Source organism: Manduca sexta, chromosome 26, assembly GCF_014839805.1.
Source record: "Manduca sexta isolate Smith_Timp_Sample1 chromosome 26, JHU_Msex_v1.0, whole genome shotgun sequence".
NCBI lineage: Eukaryota > Metazoa > Arthropoda > Insecta > Lepidoptera > Sphingidae > Manduca > Manduca sexta.
In genome coordinates, this window is record NC_051140.1 from 16,682,850 (window position 1) to 16,710,331 (window position 27,482).

Consider the following 27,482-nt stretch of genomic DNA (forward strand, 5'->3'; position numbering starts at 1 on the left):
CGGTATGACACTGTACTGAGGTCCCGAGTTCGAAGGTCGAGTAGGTAATATTGTATTGGGTTTAATATCGGGAGTCTAATTAAGTTAGTTAGTAGTAAATACAATAAACAATAAACTATGCTTACTGGTAAGTGACATGGCACCATAGAGACCGAACACTCCGTAATCGTGGAGCCAGTGCTTCAGGAACGGAAATGTCTTGACCACGGAGAAGACAGACATGTGCGCCACACACGTCGTCATACCTCCGACGATGCCGCGGACCTGTTGTAAGATTATTTATAAATATACACTGATATAAAATCTAGCAAAGATTATAAGCTTACGATCACTTTTGCACAAAAACCTGGTTTTTCTAAAAAAAAAAATGTAACTAAATCTTAAAAGAGGGTCGTCTAATGAACATTTTCAATTAGGCCATAGTAATTGCTAAAAAATAAAAACAAAATGTGGTTATTGGTTTGAAACGCAAAAATATTTGTTGGTAATAAATGTTCATTAAAACTTTGTTTTGCTAAAACACTCAAAGGTGCACTTATTGCACCTCTGCCTACGTCTTTTGGCATAAAAGGCGTAAGTGTGTGTGTGTACCACCTATTCAATATTATTTGCCACGATATACTGCTTACCTGAGTAGGATAAACTTCACCAATCATGACCCAGGGTACGATGAGATACCCGAGCGTGCAGCAGATCATAAAGATATAGATGCTGGCGATCGGAACCCAAGAGTACTGGGCTGGCAAGTTGTTCGCCTTCCAGTAGTTTATGAAGTACATGTACACAGCCAGGACGATCATCATGGACCCGCAACCGATAGCTGTGGATAATTACAATAAGAATTATATACTAATGCCGTCAATAGTTAGACAGACAATTTGGACTTGGGTCTATATTGCAAGTAACGGGGATTGTAAATTTAACAAAAGGACATTGCACGAGAGTCTCTAGTATTATGCTGAACTCTGGAACACGATTTCTAGAATGTTTGTGGTAAAATATTGGAATATTGATCTGAAACTTTTTCGACATCTTCCCATTAGGGAAATATTAAGGCTCTGTGCCATAAGTAGGTATTGCGTCAATTTCTCGACTGGTTTTATAAACGGTATACTCAGTCATAAATTGTAACATTGCATAATTACACGCGTAAATAATATGTCACAAATTTATGTAAAACTAGCTTTTGCTCGCGGCTACGGCCGCGTGAACGAGATTTCCGGGATAGAAGTTCGCTATATATTTTCTCGAGATAGAGAGTAGCCCATAATCTTTCTAGGGTTTTAAACTACCATACCAAATTTCATAAAATTTGGTTGAGCAGATTTTGAAAAAACCTATAACATATAGACAGACAGAAAAGCGGACTTTTTTTATAATATGTATAGATGAAAATAAGACAAATCCAATTAGAGAATTGGAAAGTGGCGATAGCCTAGTTGGGTGTGGAACGGACTGCCAAGACGAATGTCCGCAGGTTCAAATCCCAAGGGCATAAACCTATGACTTTTCTAAAAATCATGTGTGTATTCTTTGTGAATTTATCGTTCGCTTTAACGGTGAAGGAAAACATTGTGAGGAAACTTGCACATCTGTGAAGTTCTCTATAGGAATTTCGAAGGTGTGTGAAGTCTACCAATCCGCACTAGGTCAGCGTGGTGGACTAAGGCCTAATCCCTCTCAGTAGTAGAGGAGGCCCGTGTTCAGGAGTGGGCAAGTATATAATATAGGGCTGATATTATTATAGTTAGGGAATTACCAGAAATAAATGTGAGGGGCCGTCTTCCAAACCGCCTGCACATCACGCATCCGACTACAGTGAAGATCACGCGAAGAACACCCAATGATATCGTCAGCCAATACTTCTCCTTTTGCGTCGCTCCTGACGACTGTAAGAGAAATAAACAATACTCTAAAAAATTTAGGCACAAACATAAATACATAGGTCGAAGCGGTTTTGTAGATAAGATATGTATATTGTTTTAGGAACATAATTTTTCCTTTAAATAACTTACAACCTGATGGTGTAAACGACTTTATTGCAGTATATTGTTTATTTAACCCAACTCAACTTGACCAGCTTGAAGAAACTTAGCTTGCAGTGGAATTTTTATGATGGGTATTCTAAGATCATTAATTACCAGACACCTAACTAACCTAACTTTACCAATTTCTTAATCACTACTTCCTCTCCATAAAAACTGGTCACGCGCCATCGTTAGTCCAGCAATGGACGCCACCATTTACCATTAGGCACTTTCGTTAGCTTGCCTTTAAACCGGTATAAAATGACCTGTCTATTTTAGAATTTAAGTTACAAATTAATTCTATAGATTAAGCAGGTTATGTGTCAATCTGGGTCGACACCAATTTACTAATCAAGGTACAGACCTCGATCAGTTAATGTTTAGTTCATTTCGTCCAGTAGTTGCGTGTATGCGTTCTCTTTAAAATTTTAATAAAAAAATAATTTGGTATGAAGCTGTTATGTTCATGAGGTTGAAGTATTTCTGTGAAAAAATAGGTTCTGAAAAAATATTTCTTTAAAGATCATTAAGATTAGATTTTTTTTAAACAATTACTCAAATCTTTATTATTGTTTCCTCAATATATCAATATAAAATTTTATAACCCCTATAGAGGTATTAGAAATACTGGCAATATTATAACAACTAGTAACAATATATAAATAAATTACCGCAAACACTTCAACAGCGTAGAAGGTGATGGTATTGACGCCACACCACTGGTACACGAAGAAGTATATCGCGAGGATCCCGAACGGCTTCAAAGCAGACGGAGACAGCAACGCCTTGATGATTTGCCTTGGACCTTTCAATCTGTAAAGGGACAATCATCAACATTAGCTTAGTGCATTTAACCCTCATCAATATAGAGCTTTCACTTTTTTACACTTTTCTTGAATGATTTGGCTTTGCTTTTCCATTGATACTGTTCCGTTCAGTTCTCTGAGAAATATTATTAAATTGTATTAGCAAAATATGCCCACAGAATCAAATTGCAGTCTATGTTCGTGTTACTACAACATAATATACCAAAATCATTGATTAGATTCCACAATCAAAGTAAAAATATATCGGTATGTCACTAAAGAATAAAATTGTTAAATCTTCGGAAACTTTAAAACTTACGGTTCAACATGATTTTTCTCTTTGAACGCGATCATCTTCTGTATCTCCTCGTCGAGGTTGCAAGTAGACCCTCTCAGCTTGGCGAGACTGCTTTCAGCTCTCTCCCTCTTATCTTGCGTGAGGAGGAAGTTGGGAGTCTCCGGGACGAGGATCATTCCGAGCAGAGACAACATTGGTATTATAGCGCTCACTCCTGCTAGTATGTTCCATGATGTCGCACTGCCTATCACGTACTAAAAAAATACATTTTTGTTTTAGATGTATAGGTATTTAATTTTTATTTTAGCATTAAGTATTTGAAGTATTATGCCTGCCCTTATACATTTTGCCTGCGTCGTTAATATTCATGTTATATTTTACATTAGAGATTAAAAAAATCCTGCGATCTGATCCACGAACGTCAATTTTATTTCTTATGTTACTTTTATTATAAATCCAAAAGGTTGCTATTTAGATGTTTATTGGAAGTATACTCAGAAAAAATCTGAATAAGATTGGAAGAAATTTTTAAACACAGATAAACCAAGCTTTGAATTAACATAAAGGCTTTCTAGCAACCCGGCTTCACACGAGTAGCACTAACAATCCTATAGCCAGATACTGATGAAAAAAATTGGCAGCAAGCAAAAAAAATGCTGATCCTGTCAGTACAAATTTCAGAGGATCACCGACTGGGCTAATTTGAAAATTACTTATTAAAATCGCTCCAGCCATTTTGGAGTCTATAAGAAACATACACACATTTATATTTCTGCATATAGAAAAAAAAAAAAGTATAATGAAGCTTTTATTCCGCAAATGCTGACACGAGCAAACCTAATTACCAACGTAATACGTAATTGTTATTCAACAACATCGTCATATGGAAATCTATCAATCATCCCCTAACCTTGATCTTGATTAATTCGCTCCACGCCCACATTTCGCGAATCAATCACTAAACATGTGACAGTGAAGAACAAACTGTTTGCAGACACGATCTAATTTTACTTAAACAAACAAATTCTCGCGACAATCGCGCCATGAACACTTCATTAACATATCTGTATTACATTTATGACTAGGTTTTACACGTGGAGGCGTTCGCATAAACTTTTTGCGGACACAATAATTAAGGAAATAGTTAAGTTCACTCACTCTATGCAATTGAAATAATCTTCGATATTGGTTTGATATTTCTAATGATTTTGTGCTAAAAACAATCTCAAAAACCCTATACCTTTGTTGATAAGAGTGATGAATATCAACAAATAAATTGGCTGATATTTTAAATAAACAAAGGATAATTTAGTTCATTAACATGACTGTATAAATCAAAACAACTATTAATTTCATAGCTGTTATTGTCATTATAGTATTGTTTGTGATAGTATGAGTTATTGTGTCACGTGAGAAATAATATAACTGGAAATCCTGAGAATTTAATTATTTATATTTGATTAGGTTGAGGCGTAAACATTCGATTATGGAGTTAATTCTCGGCTAATCGGTCACAGCCAATTAGGACGAAAATTATTCAATATAGAAAAACTTATTAGGAACATTTTATGACGACGAATCTTTTAATGTTTACTTGTCAATAGTCAAAGGAGCAGTGACAAAGGGTCCATATAACCGGACCCTTGCCGGCTGCTCTATCGTAAATTATGTAAAATCAAATTATCACTTGACGATTTGCAAACCTCATCTATGTATATGAATAGTACCTATATGTTGTATCTAGTTCCTTTTCGGAAAATATCACCTTTCGCTTCTGCAAGGGAGTAAGGAAAATGTATTTTGGTGCAGACGACGTTGGTTCTACTAATATAACATGGTTTTGATAACAAGCTAAAAACCCTTTTTTTATCTTATTTCAAATAACCATATATTGGCAAATTTTCCGAATAATTTCAAGAAAAACAATTTGCGTAATGGGTTCTCTTAAAGGTTTCTACGGTATATTTGGTAATAATTCTTATCATAATGTATTTAGCTAAGAGATTAGTCCAGATATGTTACTGTCCTCATTACTAATAAGCATTATTAATTAGCGTTTAACTAATTGCTGTTTTATCATTTTCCTTTATACGTCACAATATGAGACTCAGAAAAAACAAATGATAGGTTTATATTATATTAATGGAATTTTGAACATTCACTAACTGAAAGTCACACATTAAGCCTCTCGATATACCCTCGATAACCCAGTTGAGTATGGCACTGACTGCCGAGATGAATATCCGCAAGTTCAAATCCCAAGGACACACCTCTGACTTTTTTTAAAATCATGTGTGTATTCTTTGTCAGTTAACGCTTGATTAAACGGTGAAGAAAAACTTCGTGAGGAAACCTGTATACCCTATAAGTACTCTATAGGTATTTTGAGGATGTGTGAAGTCTACCAGGCCAGCGCGGTGCAGCAGCGCGCCAAGCAGTGGGACAGAAAATAATACAAAGCTAGTATTATATTATTATTATATAGGTGTATATATAAGCATTGTCAATGCACATGATCTCCGTATACAATGTAAATAAACATTAGAAAAGAATTTTTGAAAAATCATTCCCTAGGGATGTTAAATTAAGTTACAAATCATAAATAAAAATGCCTATACCTACGTTCGTCACTAATTAAGTATGCACAATCAAGAAGACGTCTTATTACAACTTATTAAGGAAGCATTTCAATAACTATTTGTTCCGGTCATAACTAACACATTTAACGCGTCCGTATTATATTTTCTGCCTATGAGTTGGAATATTTAGCTAAATACCACCTTTTTTAACGTAAGTCATAATTGATTTCATCAATCACAAAGTACTAATAAGAAATATTTATATTTCTTTTTAACAAGTAAAGTTGATGAGGTGCTAACATTAGCGATATTTCAATAAGTAAGTACCTCATCATAGTAGCTACATCGGTTACTAAGTGGCCAAATTACCTTGGAATATATTAATTTGCCAATTTTCGTATTTTAATCACTCACCCACGTCAGATAATTATTACTTCACGATCGACCAGGCACTCACTTAGTACACTAGATAGGTAATTGTGCAATCATCTAAATATAAATAAAATAAATATGTGTTTTTGAAATTGGCAAGTCTAAAATATCCTTGTGTTTTAAATTTTGTCGGGACTGACTGACATACGAAATTTTCTATGTTTCAATTTACTTCGACAAAAGACGTTAAGACTTAAGTTAAGCGAAGGAAAGCTAGATTTAAACATGATTAATAGTATAGATACATACAGCTGATATCAAAAACAAAAGAACATTATTGCCACAATAATGCGTCATATTGTTAGCGTTTGTTTCAAGGAATCATTATTGCTTCATATTAGAGGCTTCTTTCATTAGTATCCATGACTATATAAATGCAAACTACCAATAAAGGCAGCTGATACACAACAACATTAGAGTTTGAAAAACGAATTACAAATTTATCATTCAACATCATATAAAACTATATTAATTGAGTTAGGATAATTAGGGTGCTAATTTTCTCGAAATGGAACTAACCGCTCGATCACAAGCGTCGCCGCGGGTAGCGACACGAGTAGCGGAAGTATATGGGAACGTATGACACCTTTCATATTATGTTCTCTTATGACTATTTATCCCGCCACCCGCGACCGCGCTCATGGCCGAGCAGCAAATATAAAAAGGAAACAGTGGTTGACATATATAAACCGTTGTTCTTTTTCTCAGAATGTATTTGACATTTATCTGTCCCCAACGTACTATTGCCAACATCTGCACTTTTATCCTTAAAGAAAACTTTCACGCAAACCGAGCCGCGAGCTAAACCTAATTAGTACCAACCTGTATCAAGACTCCTGTAGACACGCCGACGGATGCCAGAGCGCCGAGCATACCTCGTAGATGGGGTTGGGATACTTCACAAGTGTACACTCTAGCCGGAGCGCCGACCATTCCAGAACCAAAACCGATTAACAACCTGCCTGAAATTGGAAACTTTGATACTGTCCTGTTGGTGCTTTAGACTCATATCATCATCATCCACATAAAGTCCACTATTGAACATAGACCTCCCCTAAAGATGGACGGACGCAGATACGACGGACCAGTCGAAAACGGCCCCCATCCAGCCTGATTTATTAGACTCATATAGAATGAATAAATGCGCAATCATCAACATTCTTAACAAGGAACCGAAGGCCAGTACAAATTATTAAAGTACTTTTAAAAGGGCATTAAGGTTATAGCTTAAGGTCCATTTTTCATAAATTTTGTTTCACCTTTAATCTGGGTAACTAAACAAGTATTGACAAGTAAAGAATTTAAATTCACGTCTAGTTAGTCGTATTAAAATTTCATCGTATTAAATTTTAAAGGCCGAAATATCCATGCATATTAATTATTTTTACGTTTTTCTTTCAACTGCGAGAACTATTCCCTAACTAGACGTGAATTTAAATTCTTTACTTGTCAATACTTGTTTAGTTACCCAGATTAAAGGTAAAACAAAATGTATGAAAAATGGACCTTAAGCTATAACCTTAACATGGGTTTCAATTTTATCAGTGATCATTCACGCATTAATTGCTACCTCTCTTTTAAAATTGGTTAGAAATCGTTCGACCAAAACCATTGTCAGTATGAAAGTTGGTACTGAAACCGCTAGGTTTTTTATCAACCGCAACTTACCTATGTACATCATGGGGACATTCTGCGCTGATGCAACGAGGAGCCAGCCAAGGATCAATGGGATTTCAGTAACAATCAGAGTGAGCCGACGGCCAATACTGTCCATGAGGTAGCCGCTGAGTATGCATCCTATTGGAGTTCCTGCCGCGCTGAGACTGGCTGTATAGAACAAAGAAATAATAATAAAAAAGGTAGGTAAAAAAAGTATATTCTAAATACTAAGTTATTGTTCGTAATCAAACATGTCTCAGGATGGCGGTGGAATATCAAACAATACTTTGTAATTCAAGATGTTGGATGGCGTTTCTATTGTTTATGGGCGTTAGTACCGGCTCGTCATTCAAAGAAATAAAAAAATATATAAATAATCCTGAGTAAATATGCATTTGTGATAGAATTTTTAGAATCGCTTTAATAATTCCAGAGATTATCTCTAAAGAACAAGATCACCAACTTTACTTGCTTAATTATTACAGTGTAGAAAAGGATGAAGTGAACTCTAACGACGGAAAACTTTCATTTCTTAATCCATGTGTGACATAATTGATGTCAGCAATTCATCTTGTGTGATATGTACGAGCTCATTATTTGTATGATATGATGCATTGTCTGATAAGGAACTGCGTAGAAAGAGGATAAAATTACTTCTAACACTGTCACTGGAAATAACATTGAATTTTAGTATTCCAAATACATTCGGAATGCGCAGTGCCGAATACACAAGGTAACTATAAACCACGTAGTAATTGACGACATTGATTGGATAAACTTTGGAATTTGTGATCCATCAATGGTAATTTAGAATTTTGTTTCGAATTCTATCGTTTATTTTAAGAATTGAAAGAAAGAACTTGTTAATATTGTAATACGAAGGTTACATAATATTATGCAATATAAATATTTTTAAAAGAAATTATAGTTTTAATTTACACATGTCTAAGATTCAGCGTCAGAAATGGTCGCACTAATAATTCCCTGCAACTACCGATTCAGCAATTTCATGGTATTTATTGTTCTTAAGTAAAATATACCATCTTACCAATCCAACTAGCTTCGCTCTCAGTGATGTGCAGCGTCGAGTTCTCGCTCTTTAACTGCGGTAAGGCCACGGCGGAGAATCCGAAAGCCATGCCAGTGTTTATGGTGCCCAGGTTGGCCACAAACGAAGCCAGTACTTGACGCAGGGCTTTCCCCCTGCCTTGCTTGCTTGCCTTTTGCGCCGGCGCTGGCTTCTTGATAATAGTAGCGGGCGTGCCATTTTTTATGAAAGGCACTGAGTCGTTCCTGGGGACAAAAATGTATTTATAGTATCTGTATTTATTAAGTTTATCTATAACAAATTTTCATTAGTATGGGTGTTGCGAGTCTGAAAATGTATGGTAAGACATAACATAATAATTATGTTGTGTGAGAGTCCACCTGGGTAGGTACTACGGCAATGTCTATTTCTGCCGCCAAGCAAAAGTCTGTAGGCACTGTTGTGTTCCTGTTTGAAAGACATTGTAGCGAGTGTAACTACTGGACATAAGACTTAACATCTCATGTCTCAGTAAAGCGAGCGCAGTGTAATACCAAACAGTACTTTGTAATTGAAGGTCTTGGGTGGTGTTTCTACTGTTTATGGGCGGTCGTATCGCTTACTATCAGGCGAACGGCAAGTTCGTATCGTCATTATTGAAAAAAAAGGTACGTGAATATGTGCGTAAAGTTAATTTACGTAACGTGCGCTGTCTGTAGTCTAACACATACAAACACTATTAATAAACAAGTAATTGCTTATAATCCACATAAACAACGTACTTTAATGCATAATAATATAAAAGATCATATAAATTCGAGAAAATAAACCATTTATATTTTTTATAGTTTATTATACGTGGTTATAAGCATATATCAATAAAATTTATTTTGTTATTGTTTATAAACGATAAATTGTTGAAGAGAATCAATATTTACTTTAGAGATCAATCGTAATCTCTAATTTTATCCTGAACGTAATTTCTAAACGTAAAGGAATAATTTTGCGGATCACGAAATCCATACGAATTTCTAAACAAATTCTTCATCTTTAACAAAATTCTATTAATTCTGCAAAAAAAAATATAAATATCACAGAGACTGTTTATCGCAAAAAGAAAGTTTTTAATAACTACAAAATGTATCCCAGCTTTCGGATTTTATTTCTTTTTTATTACCCGGTATACTGACAATGAAATAGTCACCAGATAATATATAAGTTTTAAAAAGGCCAGCGTAATAATGTTGACTGGCGAGTAATCTTTCGTCTGTCGACTCTTTCTGGACCCTGCTCCAATACCATAAGGTGGATTTGCATTTTGCCATACCAATATCTATTTACTATAAGGTAGAGTGGGAACTTTGCCATACCAATTATCTGTATTAAATAAGTATTTAATATTGATCCAGAATATTCGCTATGAACAGAGATTAGACTTATCTACCGCCCATAGACAAGGTACGTTATTATGTAACCGCGACCTCTGTTATCGTCTAGGATATGTTAGTGTTAACCGCTTTGTGTACAAGTTAATTATACAATATTATCTTTGATCCCATCAGGGATATAACAATATATTGTAGCTATTTACATCTCTTCAAATTTATTGAAAAAAAAATGTTAATTTTATTTTATAAAACACCAATAGTTCCGGCAAACGTTATCCTGTCACAGATCGTGTTTTATGTAGGTACACTAACTTTAATCTTATAGGTCTCGATAACAGCGCCACCTATCGGATTATTTTTTTTTTGTAATTCAAGCTGGAATTAACTAAACTCAAACAAAAAGTTCTGTGAAATTAGTTTGGTGATGTCGGAGATTAGCGTGTTCGAAAAAATAGTTTCATACAAATATATCACCCGAATCGCTTACTTTCCCGTCTTCTGCAGGTTTTCAATCGTTCTTTGATACAAAGCTTGTCCTAATAATAAGGAAAACAAAAAAAAAGCGAATTAATCAAGCCGAGCCGTTCCCAAATAGTGCTCTTACATACATGTGGCAACTGATTTTATTCATATACAGGACTTTTATAACTTACTTCATACCAATCAATCAAAATGTATAAAAGAAATAATATAATATTTATACTACATAAAGGACAGACTTTGGATGCAAAAAATGCATGACACAATAACGAGCAAAATGAGGACGCGCTTGATTATTATAATAGATTAATAAAAGTTTAATTAAACTCGTATGGTCATTGTCACGTTGCCAATTTAAAAACCAAAGGCCTTTTGCAGGAAACTTAAGTCTCATTACATTAATAAGGTCATTCAAAGGACATGAATATTTTAACAAGCTCACGTTTCGATTTTATCGACAGTTAGTGCTTCGAACAAGGGTCGAACCTGAGTAGAATGGGTAACCAGAATAGAAAATTGCAACATTTGTCTTCATTCCACGAACAGTAAGGAAATCGATGATATTTTCTTTTAATTTATCTAGAAGTTTCTCTACACTATAAAACAGTTTTCGTATTTTTAAAATGTATTATCCATCATGTTTTCAGTGTTCCTCAATAATTTAACACATTAACATAGTACACCGTCTCTCGAAAATTCGAATGGGCAGGCAAAGCTTCTAGTAGCACCCTCTATCTTATTATAGTTTAAAATAAAGAGTCCAACATTACCGACATGAAATTCTTCATCAGTGTTGCAAATTCAATACAATATTGCTTCTAATTCGACTTTTACAACGCTCATAAAGTTAACGACCATTAATAAATAGAAATTGCCTCTTTATCTGTAATAAACAGTAGAGTTTATTAATTTGTTCGTGCATCACGAAAAACACTTGAACAGATAGATGTCTTTGCATGTTTTACTGTAATGCGCCGAAAGTCTACCTTAAAATATTCAAAAGACTTGTTGACGAGGTAATATATTCAATTCGTTAAAGTGTCTTTTCCTGGAATGATTGAACCTCTGTAATATATAATAAATATTTAAAAGGTATATTATAATAATATCAGCCGTTTTATATACTGTCCTACTGTTGGGTCGGCTTCATCTACTACAGAGAGGGATTAGGCCTTAGTCGATGCTGGCCTAGTGCGGATTGGTAACTTCACAGTCTCAAAATTCTTATAGAGAACTACTCAGGTATGCAAATTTCCTCACGATGTTTTCCTTCACCATTAAAGCAAGCGATATCTCACTTTTCAAAAATACAATTTTAGAAAAGTCAAAGGTTTCTTGCCATCGCGCTTTGAACCTGCAGACATTCATTTCGGCAGTCCATTCCATACCCAATTAGGCTAACACCACTCTTGAACCTCTTTCATTACTGTTTGTCAGTCATAAAGCACACATTTCGCGTCATAATATATTACTGGTCTGAAAATAGGTGCCGGACTCGGCGTCTACACCTTAATTTTATCCCAAAACATTCAAAGCCACAAGCAAAACTTAATACAATAAAAAAACCAGTAACACGTGCTCCAATAACGATAACGCGACACGACCCAACTGATAGCGTCAATGTATTATGCAATTATAATGTCAAAGACATTGTTACATTTATACCGACGTTTATGAGTTTCTTAATTGATTTATTAAAAATATAATTTACATGACCAACGAACTCGTGAGTGAGAAAAACACTGTTCTTTTTACGCATTGGTGTAGAATAGACTTGTTACAGGTGTTCAATCATTATTTTGGAAGACATAATTTGAAATCAGCATCAGGATTAGGAAAACTGCTGTTGGACATATTTCTCTCCTAAAGATTTTCAGACCAATCTGTTTGAAGCGCCATTAATCTTATGTGTGGTTATCAACAATAGTTTTTTATTTAGTAAAATGAACTTCAAGGTATTCACTTTACTTCAGATAAAAAAAAGAATTGAAAATATTATGTACAAGCATTTTGGAGTTTTGAAATTATTTAGCTCCTTTTGTAACTGACTGTACATCTCTTGGTTTATCTAACCAATTAATTGCCTTAACGAGATACTGAATTACCAGAATAATAAAAAAGGCGCGTCAGTAATACCAATTACCACCCATTGCGCAGTTTAGTATAGTTCCTTTTGTAGCGTATTTTCGCACGAAATAATTCTCCCAGTCAATTCATAATAACTAATAGACCAAATCTTGGAAGTCAGAGATGAAGTTATGATAATAAAACGAATTTATTTCAACGAGAACGTAGCTAATACATAATCCAGTATAAGGGAGTTAAGAATTCAGTATAATGTTAGGTCAATCTAAGTTTTAGGGTATTTCCTCTGAAGATAAGCCCCGGTGAACTGATTTTACACAAAACTTCTGATTGCCTAATCTATCTAATTTAATCGGAACATGAGATTCCGCATGCCAGACTTTAAGACACTGTGGGCTCATTCTGCGTAGATCGGAACGTAATCAGCAAATTTTTTATAAAAAAAATTGTAAAACATAGTTAGATGCTGTAACGTTAACTTTTTGAACAATCTACACCTCAGTCCCATTCATACCGTCCAGTTGCGCGCGGACGCTGGTTTACGTAGGACGCGTCTATTGTTCAACTAAACCGGTTTGAGTTGTTTACGCACGCAGTCGCACTATCCTTTGTATCGCGTTGTTCATCATGCGTTTACAACTACCTCCTGATGAATAATTCGATTGAAAATTCTGTACGGGAAGAGTCCGATAGTGGAAATATTTTTATGAACTGTTAAAGTGAGATGACAAGAAGCAATGGAAGTATTGATAGCATGGAGATGAATATAGAGGATAATTTTTCTAAATATGATGATTTTGGAAGAAGACCTCACAAACGAAACCGGGGATTAGATCAAGAAGAAGTATGGACTACTGTGGGGAGAAAGGGCAAACGCTTCGCTCGGTCAATAGACGTTGACGACTCAACAAGGGTAAGAGAGGATTTTATGGAAATATGTATTTCAAGCACGGACAAGCTGCCAAAACAATTTATGTTAGCAAAAACCTTAAAATCTGAAAATATTCAGGACATAATTAAAGTAAAATATTTAAACCCCTATAAAGTGATACTTCATTTTAGTAAAGAAGATAGTGCTGAAAAGTTGCTAAATTCTAAATGTTTTAACGAAAATGGACGTAAATGCCATAAAACTTTTGAAATTAACCAATCATTTGGAGTTATTAAAAACATTGATCTTGGTTTAAGCGAAGAAGAGATAGGGAGGCTTTAACGTGTGATTTCAATATTATAGCCGTCAAAAGATTAAAACGAAGAAACAGTTTAAACGGTCAATGGGAACCTGGTGAATCAGTAAGAATTGGCTTTAAGGGATCATCACTACCTTCCTATATATATATTTTTGATACCAGAATCAGCGTCAGTCCGTATGTATACCCAGTGACTCAGTGTTCCCACTGCTGGAGGTACGGCCACTCTTTAAAAATGTGCCCTTCAAATAGAGCGGTGTGTCCAAAATGTGGAGATCACCATACAAATTGTGAAAAAACCTCATACACATGCAGTAACTGTGGTGGTAATCATATGGCACTTGCTAAAACATGTCCTATATATATAAAAGAAAAACGTATTAGAGAACTTATGGCCGAGTTTAATTGTTCGTATAAAAAAGCCCTTACAATATATACTCCCCCTTCGCCGCCAATTTATCAACATAAAGACTTCCCGGAATTAACTCAAAACGTAAAAGATAAAGAAGAAGAAACTATAGTGGAAGATACTAATAAAATCCGGCCGAACTTATCTTCATATGCTGCTGTGACTATTAAGCAATCAGATAAAAGAATCAGCAAGAAAGTTAAAAACAAAATTACTTCGAATAGTTCAACGGACAGAGAAATAACTAATTTAGATATTTTATCAAAAGTTAGTGAAAATCCAGGCTGCAGTCAAACCCGACGGGAAGAATCACCGATGATAGAGGAGACCAAAATAAGAAAGAGAAAATTAATTGGAAACTATTTTTTGATAAGTTAAAACAAACATTGTTGAATGAAGAAATAACTTGGGAAGGAAAATTTAAGATTTGTTTAACAATTATACTGGAAGAAATGTTATCTTTTGTAGCAAACTATTTTTCGGACTGGCCTTGTCTAAATTTTATGTTCAAATATGGATAATAATATTTCACATAATACTATAAATATATTACAATGGAACGCGCAAAGTTTACGTCCCAAAAGCGTGGAATTTGAATTACCTCTAAATCAAGAAAAAGCCCACATTGCTATAATTAGTGAAACCTGGTTAGACACAAATAGTAATTATCGTATAGGGGGCTATAACATATTTAGATTGGATAGGAATGACGGGTATGGCGGCGTAGCAGTGTTGACACATTACTCATTACGTTCACAGCAAAAGATTTTCAACCTAGCTAACCCTAGTATTGAGGTTATATGTGTTAAAATTACAAATTGCGCCCACGTAGAATATGTTTTTCTGTGTATTGTCCTCCGTCTGCTAGTACGTACACCAGAGATTGGGATGAGCTTTTTTCACATATATCATCGAAAACTATTATTGCTGGTGATCTAAATGGGCACCATACTCTTTGGTCATCTAAGTTAAATACTAGAGGTGGACAAATATTTGATGCGTTGATGGATTCTAGCTTCATTCAATTAAATGATGGCAGTTATACAAGGATCAAGATAGTTAATGGCTCTGTACATAAAACATCGCCAGATCTAACGTTAGTTTCAGACGATATCTCTTTAAAATTCAACTGGAAAGTAATGAATGAAGCCTTAGGAAGCGACCACCTATTTATAAAGATTAGCACTGACATTAAAAAACCTACTAGTACTACTTCACGTAGAAATTTTAAAAAGGCCAATTGGCCAGGATACAGACAGATGATAGAAGATCTATTAGCTAATTTCACATTTCACTCAGAGATCCAACAAACGTATGACAAATTCATTGAAATCATTAATAAAGCTGCTAATAATCATATCCCTGATATCAGAAATGTTAATAGTCCTCTTAATACCAAAAATTTTTTACCGAAGTCCTATTGGTCTCAAGACCTATCTCGATTAGTTGCTGAACGTCGTCTAGCTCTCAGAAACTTTAGACGAAACCCTACCCCCGATAATTTAGGCACTTTAAGATGCAAAGTTAGTACTGCACAGTTGGCTATTCGGCGAAGTAAAATTATATCATTTCAAAGATTTTGTGATAACATCGACAGCAGCACATCGTCACCAGAAATGTGGCGTCGCATGAAATGGCTTAAGGGCTACAAAACCCCCAAACTAATCATAGATCAGGATGGAGCCAAATCATTGTTAAATAGCTTAACACCAGATCATGTTTCACCTATGGCGCCGAATTTCTTTTCAGAAAATATTAATTTATGTATACCTATTTCTACCAAAGAACTTAAAAATTGCATAAAACATTCTGATACTGCACCTGGTGAGGACAATATTTCCTATTCAATGATCGACAATCTACCACAGGCAGGGAAAGAAATCTTAACACAATTATACAATAAGATTTTTGAGTCTGGTTTTGTTCCTGAACAATGGAAAAATATTAAAATAATCCCCATTCCGAAACCAGGCTCCGATAATACTATTGCTAAAAATATGCGTCCGATTGCATTACTTTCATGCCCTTGTAAAATTTTCCATCTTATAATTAGCCGGCGGCTTGAATGGTTTTTCGAAACAAATAATTTGTTTTCCAAAGACACTATTGGATTTAGAAGGTCCAAATCGACCATGGATAACTTATCTAGGTTAATTAATCATATACAATGTGGCTTTACTAAGGGATCGTCGACGGTAGGTTGCTTTATAGATTTAGAAAGTGCCTATAACAACGTAGATGTTCCAGCTTTGTTGTCAATTTTAGATAGTCTTGGTATAGGATCCAAGTTATGTAAATATTTATGGAATTTTTAAATATAAGACATTTGTCAATTCATTTAGATAATGGCGATATACTTCGGCGTACAACTGGTACTGGCTTAGCTCAAGGTGATCCCTTATCCCCTTTACTATTTAATGCCGCGACAATCAAGATATGTAGGAAAGTTAAAAATTATAATACATATGTGTCACAATATGCAGATGACTTTTACTCTACACTTCAAATAAAGTAATATCCCAAGCAATGAGTGATGTCCAAAATGCATTAAATATTTTCAGCTGTATGATTGATGAAATAGGTTTAACAATTTCATTACGAAAAACTAAAACTTGTGTGTTTAGTAGAGGTTTGCGTTTTAATAATGGTAGCATTTACGTTAAAAACTATGCGATTGAACAGGCTAACTCTGTCAAATACTTGGGCATGTTGCTAGACAGAAATTTGAAGTGGAATCATCACATTGATTATTTACGAAATAAGACTCTTAAATTTCTTAATATCTTTAAAGTCCTTGCAGGGTCCAAATGGGGTATCCACCCAAAACACCTTAGAAGGTTATACATAGCAATTATTCGTAGTAGACTGGATTACGGTAGCTTTCTGTATGATAACAGCCCACAATATCATTTAATTAAACTTGATAAGGTGCAAAATCAAGCATTGAGGATAATTGGAGGCTTCATCAGAACGACACCAATCCATGTCATGGAAGCTGAATTGGGAGTACAGCCATTATGCATCCGCAGGAACTATTTAGCTGGAAAGTTCTGGCTCAGGTCGAGAGCGTTGAGTAACAATGAGACCATAAATACCCTGGATAATTTAAATAGAATTTTTGATAATAGTACGTATTGGAGAAGGAAAAAGACACCTTTGATGATTGAGACTCATAGAACTTATAAATCATACGCTATACACACGCGTCCAAAGCTTGATATATATTCATGGAATACCTGGATAAGTAGCTTAGACCCTTCTGAAAATATTATATGCTCAATTGAAGGTGTTAACACTGCTAAAAGATATTGTAACCAAATGGAATTAAACACACATCTCAGAATACTGATTAATAATAAATACCAGTCATATTACCAACTTTTTACCGACGGATCTAAAGATGTAAATGCTTCAGGAGCCGCATTCTTTGATCCTCAGTCAAATTTGCGAGTCAAGTTTAAAACGGATTCCGACTTTTCTGTTATGCACAATGAGTTGGTGGCAATCTCTGAATGTCTTTCATATACGCTATCTTTAAACAGCCGCAGGTTTGTCCTTTTTTGTGATTCAAAGAGTGCACTTCAACATTTGGCTCGATTATCCTCGAATCTTCGAGGATATCCGATTGCCTTCAATATTTTGGACCTTATAGGTAAGCTCAATGCAGCAGATAAACAGGTGATTTTCCAATGGATCCCATCGCATGTCGGAATCATGGGCAACGAGGCAGCTGACTTAGCAGCGAAACAAGCTATGTATGAAGGTATACCATATTTCGGTCTTCCTCTATACAATGAAGTGCTAAGATACGCAAAAGAGAATTGTTTTAAATTGTGGCAAGAGTACTTTGATGAGCGTTCATTATCTAAGGGAATATGGTATAAAACTATTCAATGTCAGGTGCCTCGTTGCCTATGGTTTGAACTGGTAGATATAAATCGGAAGTATGTAGTAATATTATTCAGACTACGTTCTGGTCACATCCCCGGAAACAAATTTAAATATCTAATGGGTAAGTCTGAGTCTCCGAATTGTTCGAACTGCCCAAAAATTGAGGATGTTCATCATGCCTTAATAGAATGTGTTCGAAGCGAAAATGAACGTAATGATTTTTTCAATAATTGTAGCAATGTGGGTACGTGTAACAGCATTTTAGCTTTACCAAATTCTGATAAAGCGATAAGAATGGCTAAGATTTACATTTCTTCCAGATTGAATGCTGAATGATTGTAATTAATATGTTGTATTGATTTACGGGAGTGACATCGTCAAATATGACAAAACTCCCTTTAAACAATAAAGAAAAAAAAAAAAAAAAAAAAAAAATTCATACCGTCGGGAGAAAATTCAAATACAAAATACCGTGATAAAATCAGAATAGTTTTACATCGATGCCTATCTACCCTCGCCTCTCTTAATTAAATACCTACGACCTTGAATCTACCAATATCATCACATCATAACCAGTTCCGATAATAGTTGACGTTAAACATGCATGTTAATTGATTTAGTAATTGTTGTTCAGCAAATGTGTATGTTGGCCTTATTCCATATCTTGGACCGTGAGTCCTTAGTCTTGTGGCAGACTATAAAGATGGCGGGATGAGAGGTCCTCAGTTTGTTTCCATGTTTTTTTTTATCGCTTTGAATGACGAGAAGAGCTTGCCGTTCGCCTGATGGTAAGCGATGCGACCGCACATTAACAGTAGAAACACCATCCTTCACCTTGAATTACAAAGTATTGTTTGATATTCCACTGCGCTCGCCATCCTGAGCCATAAGATGCTAAGTATTATTATGTCTAGTAGATAACTACTAGACATAATAATACTGGCATATAAATGACATATAAATGTTTTATTATGTTACATCAAATATCCGGGACCCTACATTCTTGTGTATGAAACCTGGACGCGTTACATCTCTGCTTAACCCGGAAAGCTTAAAAGCGTGTTGCTATGTTTTATTTAAATTGTATATGACATATTTTCTGTAGATCATTTGTGCATAATTATAGCATGTTTATGTCTAATTTTTTTTTATTTGCAAATCATTATGTAACAATGTATGCGTATTGCGCATTAACCGTGCTATGATATATTACTAGAAAGTAAATTTACATATCATTACTAATAAGCTCTTTCTGTATATTAAAATGAATGATTAAAGCTACAAGATAGGTTCGCGGAATCTTAATAGATGACATTATTATTTGTAAAGTCTATTTTTTTATTGCGTTTCCTAAAATAAATTGTAATATTCATCCTAATAATTTAATTTATTCATACCATTATTTCGATGGTAAACAATATTAAACCAATAGTACAAGTACAGTGCTATAATATATTAAAATAATACAGGAGCAGTGTTATATACTGCCCACTGCTGCCTATCTGCTACTGATAGGGATTAGGCATTAGTGCGGGTTCGCCGACTTCACATACCTTCGACAATCTTATAGAGCCGTCTTAGGTATGCAGATTTCCTCACAATATCGGCTCGGTAGACTCTTCAATTCCTACCTAAGCTTATATGATAAATTCAACTGTGGTCAGTTGAATTATAATTGGTCCATAACTATCTCAAAAGGACATAATATAAACAAACATTTCTTACGGTGTGGCTAAAATGAAACAAATATTTATGTTAAGAATAATATCAATAACAATCAATTTAATAATTTATAAGTAATAACAAATCGATAAAGAACGTGTTGGTTATAAACATGTAAATATGCAAGATTTAGCAAGAAGGTAAATCAGCCCGTATAGGTGAGCGACAGGTTTTGCCTGCATATTACCGATATTGCCTAGAAACCTATTTATAGTAATTTCTATAAAAATGAAGGTTTATGACTGAATGTCACTTGACGGCCTACTGCTAATCTCTGTCGCAGTTAATGTTATTTGTAAACAATCATTTTAGATGCATGTCGATTGTCAATATCTTCCGTCATTGTTAATCTAAGCTATAAACATACATAACATAAATCAATAGAATGACCGATAACTAAAGTCGTTGTGATTTATTGCAACATAGAGCAGTATCACTGTAACAATGGTTAAACATTATACGGCCTAAAATGTCTGGCGAAAATAATAATATAAAAAACCACGATAAAATCTGGAAAATAGTTTTATTTCAATGATTCTATTAAAATTTTGTACAACATAGACCAGTTTGATAGAATGTGTTTTATGTGCATAAACTAGCATAATTATGTTTACACAGAGTTATCATGGAGTCTGCGTATTCATTTATCTTGCTTAGTAAAGTATTTCATATGTACTTAGCAATGTGGATTTATGTGCCTCCTAAAGCGATTAGTAAATTTACCAACAAGAGATAAATATGAGTTATTTTAAGGGTTTTTAAAAGATAGCGTTAAAGTTGAGACTCGCCCCCTATCACATCATGAGACTGTGGGGAACAGTGGCTCCACTAGTTGCGCCTTTGCCTATTTTAACAGGGGTGTGTCTATAATAAATAAATAACCTCAATGTAGTTTCCGTAAGGGATAGGTAGTACATTTAATGCACACGTGATTGCCAAATTTACTGTCGTATGTCTGGGATCTGGTCAATCTTCATTACAACAATAATTTGTACACGCTTTATTTGCCCTACCTGGCAATCGAAGCCAAATTTCCCCTGTTCTACTAAGCTGAGTAACATTGCGATTATACGAATAAAGTAATTGAATTGTTCTGAAAGTATGACTGTACCTATTTCAAATGTCAATCATTCGGTTTCTAGTAATGATCACAGAAGACGGCGGAAAGGCCCAAAACTGTTCCCAATTGTCCTAATTAGTCTTAACCGTGGCTTGAAATTCTGGATAAATGTAGTTCGAACTGAATTGCTAGGTCAAGAGACGAAACTTTGACCGCTTGCTTTGGAATTGGCATAAAGAAAGAAATAAAAAAAAAATACAAGATCAACATAAAATAATAATGTCAACGATATAAATACTTATAGGATTAAAGGAATCTTGAATAAAAATATAAAATATTAACAAATATCAGCGTCAGAAAAATGTAGGTACATAACGTTTACGCTTAATATATCTTTTTTATTACACTCAATATAATTTACTCTCTTGTATGTGTGATTAAGCCGATGTTTACAAAACAAACATGTAAATCGCTTTATTATATAAATTACAGATAACAACACCAAAATAAAAAAAAAAACTAAGTAAATAATAAACATAGGAAAACTAACCTTCACCCAAAAACAATGTAAAAAGCCACAAAGGCGTAACACTCATATCCATAAACATTAGACATATACGTGCAATGACACCTTTCATAGCCCAAAGAATAGACAGAGATGCTATAATTAACCCAAATACTCTGAGTCAAAATCCACCTGGAATCGTAGCCAATATGCTTTTCTACGATCGTTAACGCTACCATTATGTATGGAAATGTTATATTCTAACGATAGACTTATCGTTTTGTATTTTATAAATGCATCTTGGCGCCGCCCCAGTTCCACTACAACAGTAGTCGAGCCAAAGACCACAAAAGGTAATTCATATGTTGTTCAATTAAAAAAACCCACATAAAACGGTACCCGACCTATAATTTAAACCCAAAGACATAACGACACAACACAGGAATAACGAACCACAAAATGTCCAGTATACCCCAATTGGTGTAAACTTACATAGAACCATAGTAGGGCATGACTGGTTGTTGACAGCAGATTTAGAAGATCTCCTGGCGGAAAATATTCCAATTTTAGGCCACTATTAAAAAACTTGAAAAGATCGATTTTTATATTTCAATAAAAGTTCAGTGTAGTTTAAATGGAATTAAATTCAATAAAGTATTAAACTTGTCAGTAAATAATTTCAAATTTATAACTACTTTTGGTGATAAACTTAGCGTAAACTGTTTTGAATTTATGATAAGCAAATTGTACCACGGTGCAGTGGTGGTATAGATAACGGAATCACAAGATAATTCCCTCACCACACAATCGTTCCATTCTAACTAACCAAACGAACAAGTTAATCTAGAATTTGCAATTTTAGAGGTCTGTTTCAAGTAAATTTTATTTGGCAAATATCGTATTAGGCAGCTAATGTAGATAGTACTCGTTTTATTGCCATTTATTTCGGCTTATATATTTGTGACGAACAGCTTTTCCTCTGAAGTTGTTAAATAGGCCATAATTCTATTATCTTGAGTACGGCAAGGAGTTTGTTATTAGCATTAGGACATTTCTTAAATTGAATTCGATAGCTTATAATTAATTATTGTATCAGGTCCATGGAATAATTTTTAAAACACGCTGAGGTCAATGCTGAGATGAAAATCAAGAAAGAATTTCAGTAATATGTAGAGATAATAATTCAAATTTCTCCAAATAAACGGGTTTTATAGAATTTAATGTATAAGATGTTATAACGTATCGACGTAAAAAGGATCTTAAGTTTAAAGCTAAATGGTTATTTATTTATATATAATGATAACTATTGTGACTGCCTCGGTGGCGTAGTTGTATTGCATGTCCGGTACAATAGCGCTCTGAGGTCCTGGGTTCGAATCCCGGGTCGGGCAAAATGATATCTGGGTTTTACTGCTCAGTATCAGCCCGGAGTCTGGAATTTGTGCCCGATATGGCGATAGGCTCGCCCCCTATCACATGATGGGACGGAACATATTTGGCGAAAAGTGGGTGCCCTAGTTGCGCCTCTGCATACCCCTTCGGGGATAAATGCGTGATGTTATGTATGTATGTAACTATTGTGTGGGGCGGCCATGTAATTTTACAACGTATTTACACTTGCCGCGCTATCTTGTCACATCCGCATCCCGAAGATTAGGGGAACAGCATATTTTTTTTTTATTGATATGAAAAAAAATTGCAGCTAGCAAACAGTTTATTTTTAATACCATAGAGGTGAATTTTCTTTCGGACCAAGGTGCTCCGAAATAATATAAAGTAACATTTATACCTCAATATTATTATAATATTTAATACTATTTATCCCCACAACAGGCTTTTACACGACTAGATCTCCGAGCAAAAGGGAGTACGATTGTTTTGTTTTGCTGATGGCAATCGTGTATTTTTAAACCATTTTGTAGTACCGTGACTTTATTTATTCTAAACAATATAATATTATATACAGTGTTAACGCCAAACAATATACTGTAATGGCTCTTGAAATCGTGATGCTGATTCATTGTCAATACAAAAATAATTAGCTCACTCCACGCAGTTGGCGGAAATCTAATCCTCTTTGTGTGATATGCACGTACTTATATACCTTTGTCTGCGAGTACGTTTGTATGTGAGTTTGAATTGTAAAGTAAAGTTTTAAACCATGGCAACCAACTAGCTATTTTCTAATAATTTTATCAGTGTGCTTAAAATGTGGCATAAAAAAAACATGACCCCGAATCGTTTTATTGTGATTGGTTGAGAGACTTAGAGTTGAGTGTCTTGATCATTCACAAACAAACATCGACATACGAGTCGCGTTTGTTTAGGACATTCAAAGTTTCATTATTTTTGCTCTTGATAAGATACAATCCCATATCCTCCCTTAGGACTCCAATTCAAGGAGTCATGAGACAAATTTATCTTTAGACATTGTTATTCTTAACGTGTTTTCATTATAGTATCCCTTGCTTGCTGCTTTGCTCGCTTTAAAAACAGAAAAAGGTTCTGCAGTATAATATGGCAAAAGTCCCGCTAAATATCTTTATGGGATAAAAACCTATGTCCTTCCCAGGGTTTTCCAAATTTCATCGCATTCAAATAGCCGCGACGGGAGACTTTGTTTTGTATTTAAAGATAGCCACAACATACCATGTATTTTTATTTTAAGAAAGTGTATTTACGAAACCTATGACCTGCATTAGGTATCTGCAACGAATAATTACGTAAATCAGTACAATTTGTCTTATCAATGTTCACGAACTATTTAATGCAAGTGAAAAGTATTGGAAATGTTTACTTTATTTTAATGATATGGAGCTAAGAGGTTATATTTCTTACCCAAATAGATGTATTAATGGTGCAAATGGTTTATTGTTTAACCAGAAACATATAAAATAAACAAAAATATAAATTTCACTATGGTGATCTCATTAATAAGAGTGCTTTTTAGTCAACCAGATGAACAGAAATTAAATAATAGATGGGTATCGTCGAACACATGGCATAACCCCAATAGCACGTTCCAAATTTAAAATTTGTTTTTTCTCTAATAGTCGTTTTCAATAACCAACGCAAATTTCAATCTTCAATCCGAGGATAAACCAATGAAAATAAGTAATTTGAAAGCATGTCTAAAATAACTTTGTTCTGATTGGTCTATTTTCTTGATAGATCAAAAACGTGATTAGGATATTTATGGAAAATGGCGGTTAATCGATATAAGTCCCATTTTAAAATATGATCACGTGCTAAATACGGGTAACGATTGACAATAACGTGCCTTATGCATGACATTTTATCTTCGTTGTCATATGACTGCTATCTGTATTGACATAGATAAAAATAAGTAAACTTTAATGAGAATAATACATACATATATTAAAGACAAGGTTAGAAACCGTTGTGTCATTTAATGTATTTTTAAATATCTTTAACAAATGTTGGCAAACCAGCAACCCATCATAGTCACCCAGCTAACTATTGCGTTCCAGGATCTGCCAGTGTATACCCGGTTTGAAAAAGCCGGCATAATTGTGCCGACTGGCGAGGGGTAACCGTCTGTCTTCAATCGACACCATCAGGAGCTGTTTACGATGGCTTTTTACAATAGTTAACGCTTACGTTGTGTATGGGAATAACACAATGGCGAAGAGTGAAATTTGCTAAAAGGGAACCCGACACAACATAATATAGGTATTAATATGCATAAATGCGGGCTGCAAATCGTTCTAATGAAAATAACATTTTACTTAAATTACAAAAGGGATAGGGATAGAGACTTAAAGCGGCGATAGCCTAGTTGGGTGTGGAACGGACTGCCAAGACGAATGTGCGCAGGTTCAAATCCAAAGGGCACACACCTCTGACTTTTCTAAAAAATCATGTATGTATTCTTTGTGAATGTATCGTTCGCTTTAATGGTGAAGGAAAACATCGTGAGGAAACCTACACATCTGAGAAGTACTCTTTAGGAATTTCGAAGGTGTGTGAAGTCTACTAATCCGCACTAGGCCAGCGTGGTGGGCTAAGGCCTAATCCCTCTCAGTAGTAGAGGAGGCCCGTGCTCAGCAGTGGGCAAGTATATAATACAGGGCTGATATTATTATTATCATTACAAAAGGGAAGCCGGCAGGAATCGGGTTATATGGACTCTTCGCAACTAGAATAACATATGCTAGCGAAAGATTTATCGATCGGATATACCACTACCATATTTTTATTAGTTTTCTATTAGCATTTACGACAGTACAAGAATAGAAAGGTATGTCTACGTCTTCTGGACTCCACTCTGCTTACCATCAGTTAAATTGCCATTTCTGTATAAAAATGGCAGATATGTAAGCGATTAATTCCAAAAACCCCACGTTCTTAAACGACATGCAAACGTGATATCGATTTTTTTTTTATTTTAAAGCATTATTCACGCTGTGTACATAATAATGTCTGCTAAAAGTAATCCAGGACAGTAGGTATTTGCATAACATAATTGTATAGAATGTATAAAAAAAGACACGAGCTATTATAGCATTTATTTAGACAATAACGCTCGAGTATTTGGGCTGTATTGCCGAGTAGTACTTCCGTAGAGACGTAAGATTTTTATTATATTCCGAAGGATGAAATTTTTCAAAAACTTACCCGAGGTAAATAAAAATTTCCGTAATTAACGTATCGAGGCCAATTTGACAGAAAACAAAAACTAAGACAAACGTAAATAAACCTAAAAGGGAAGCCGGTAGGAATCACGTTGTATGGACGCCTTGCTACTGTTATATTCCAATAATTTTGCCAATACGCCTAGCTACGTCCCTGGCCATGAACTTGAGTTGAAGCAAATCACGTACCCACTTTCAAGTGTCAACGCACTCACAGATAACACAAAATAAACACGATAGCATCGACATTGTTTTCACCGGATCGATTTCTCCAAATAAACATGTTCTTTTGTTTTTTATTTTTTATTACGTCAATGGAGAAACAAAGTATATATGACAGTTGTCCGCTAACCGCTATATATTATTTATTCTCGATTATGTGTCACAACCAATTCTGTTAGTATGCGTATAAATTTTGTTGATGACGTCACGACGATTTGGACGATGTTCGATAAATAGTCTATCTTAAGTTATGGAAAGCATCGATTCGTAACAAACTTAGATAAGTTAGAAATATTAACTTAGCTGGCAAGATTCAGTAGGGCACTCTACTTAATTTGTAGATCGGTACAGACCATAGTATACATCTATATAATGCGTCATAAAAGCTACTTTAAAAGTCAGTTGCGTTCTGTGATCAGCCAGTATAAACCTAGCGGGAGAAACTGCCAAATTTTAACAACCATTTAAAGATGCGAGGTCCAGAATAATAAAAGTTGATAAAGACGAATAATTTATAAAAATATTTGCTTATGTTTTTACCACTGGTACACACGGTACATGGTCTACTAATAATATGTCGCTTATTACGAGGTGAATGCGGGTCTAAAAGCTAGATACGGGCTGATTATAATTCCTGCCTTTTGAAGACCACAACCCTCAGCATATGTCAATGTTAACATACCTTACATCTATAATGCGATAACGGATAGATAATATGAATGTCTATTGAATGGTTTCTAATTTTAAAATAGCATGGGTTTAGTGACGAATTAAATCTCTGAAATCATCGATTATTGAAATATTTCGATTCCCAGTTCTTCCTCGTTCGATTCCCGGGACGGACAATAAAATTTTGTATTTTGCGTTTCAAAATTGCATAAATCCCTAGGGTCGAAATAAGTCTATATTATAATAATAATAATAATATCAGCCCTGTATTATATATTTGCCCACTGCTGAGCACGGGCCTCCTCTACTACTGAGAGGGATTAGGCCTTAGTCCACCACGCTGGCCTAGTGCGGATTGGTAGACTTCACACACCTTCG

General features: G+C 34.8%; 1 protein-coding gene across 2 annotated transcripts in view; it reads right to left on the reverse strand.

Annotated features, from left to right (window-relative positions):
* LOC115453532 (facilitated trehalose transporter Tret1) overlaps positions 1-27,482 on the reverse strand; it is a 40,519-nt gene that overhangs the window by 1,313 nt on the left and 11,724 nt on the right. Inside the window, exons 2-10 of one of the 2 annotated variants that reach the window (XM_037443618.1) lie at positions 22,051-22,103; positions 8,850-9,094; positions 7,811-7,969; positions 6,965-7,104; positions 3,153-3,385; positions 2,699-2,840; positions 1,760-1,889; positions 630-820; positions 126-264 (exon numbers count right to left, since the gene is read on the reverse strand). In XM_037443618.1, coding sequence (XP_037299515.1) covers positions 126-264; positions 630-820; positions 1,760-1,889; positions 2,699-2,840; positions 3,153-3,385; positions 6,965-7,104; positions 7,811-7,969; positions 8,850-9,094; positions 22,051-22,070 — 1,399 coding nt within the window. In that variant the 5' untranslated portion in view covers positions 22,071-22,103. The remainder of the gene's footprint in view (positions 1-125; positions 265-629; positions 821-1,759; positions 1,890-2,698; positions 2,841-3,152; positions 3,386-6,964; positions 7,105-7,810; positions 7,970-8,849; positions 9,095-22,050; positions 22,104-27,482) is intronic. The other variant, XM_037443619.1, reaches the window with a different exon arrangement.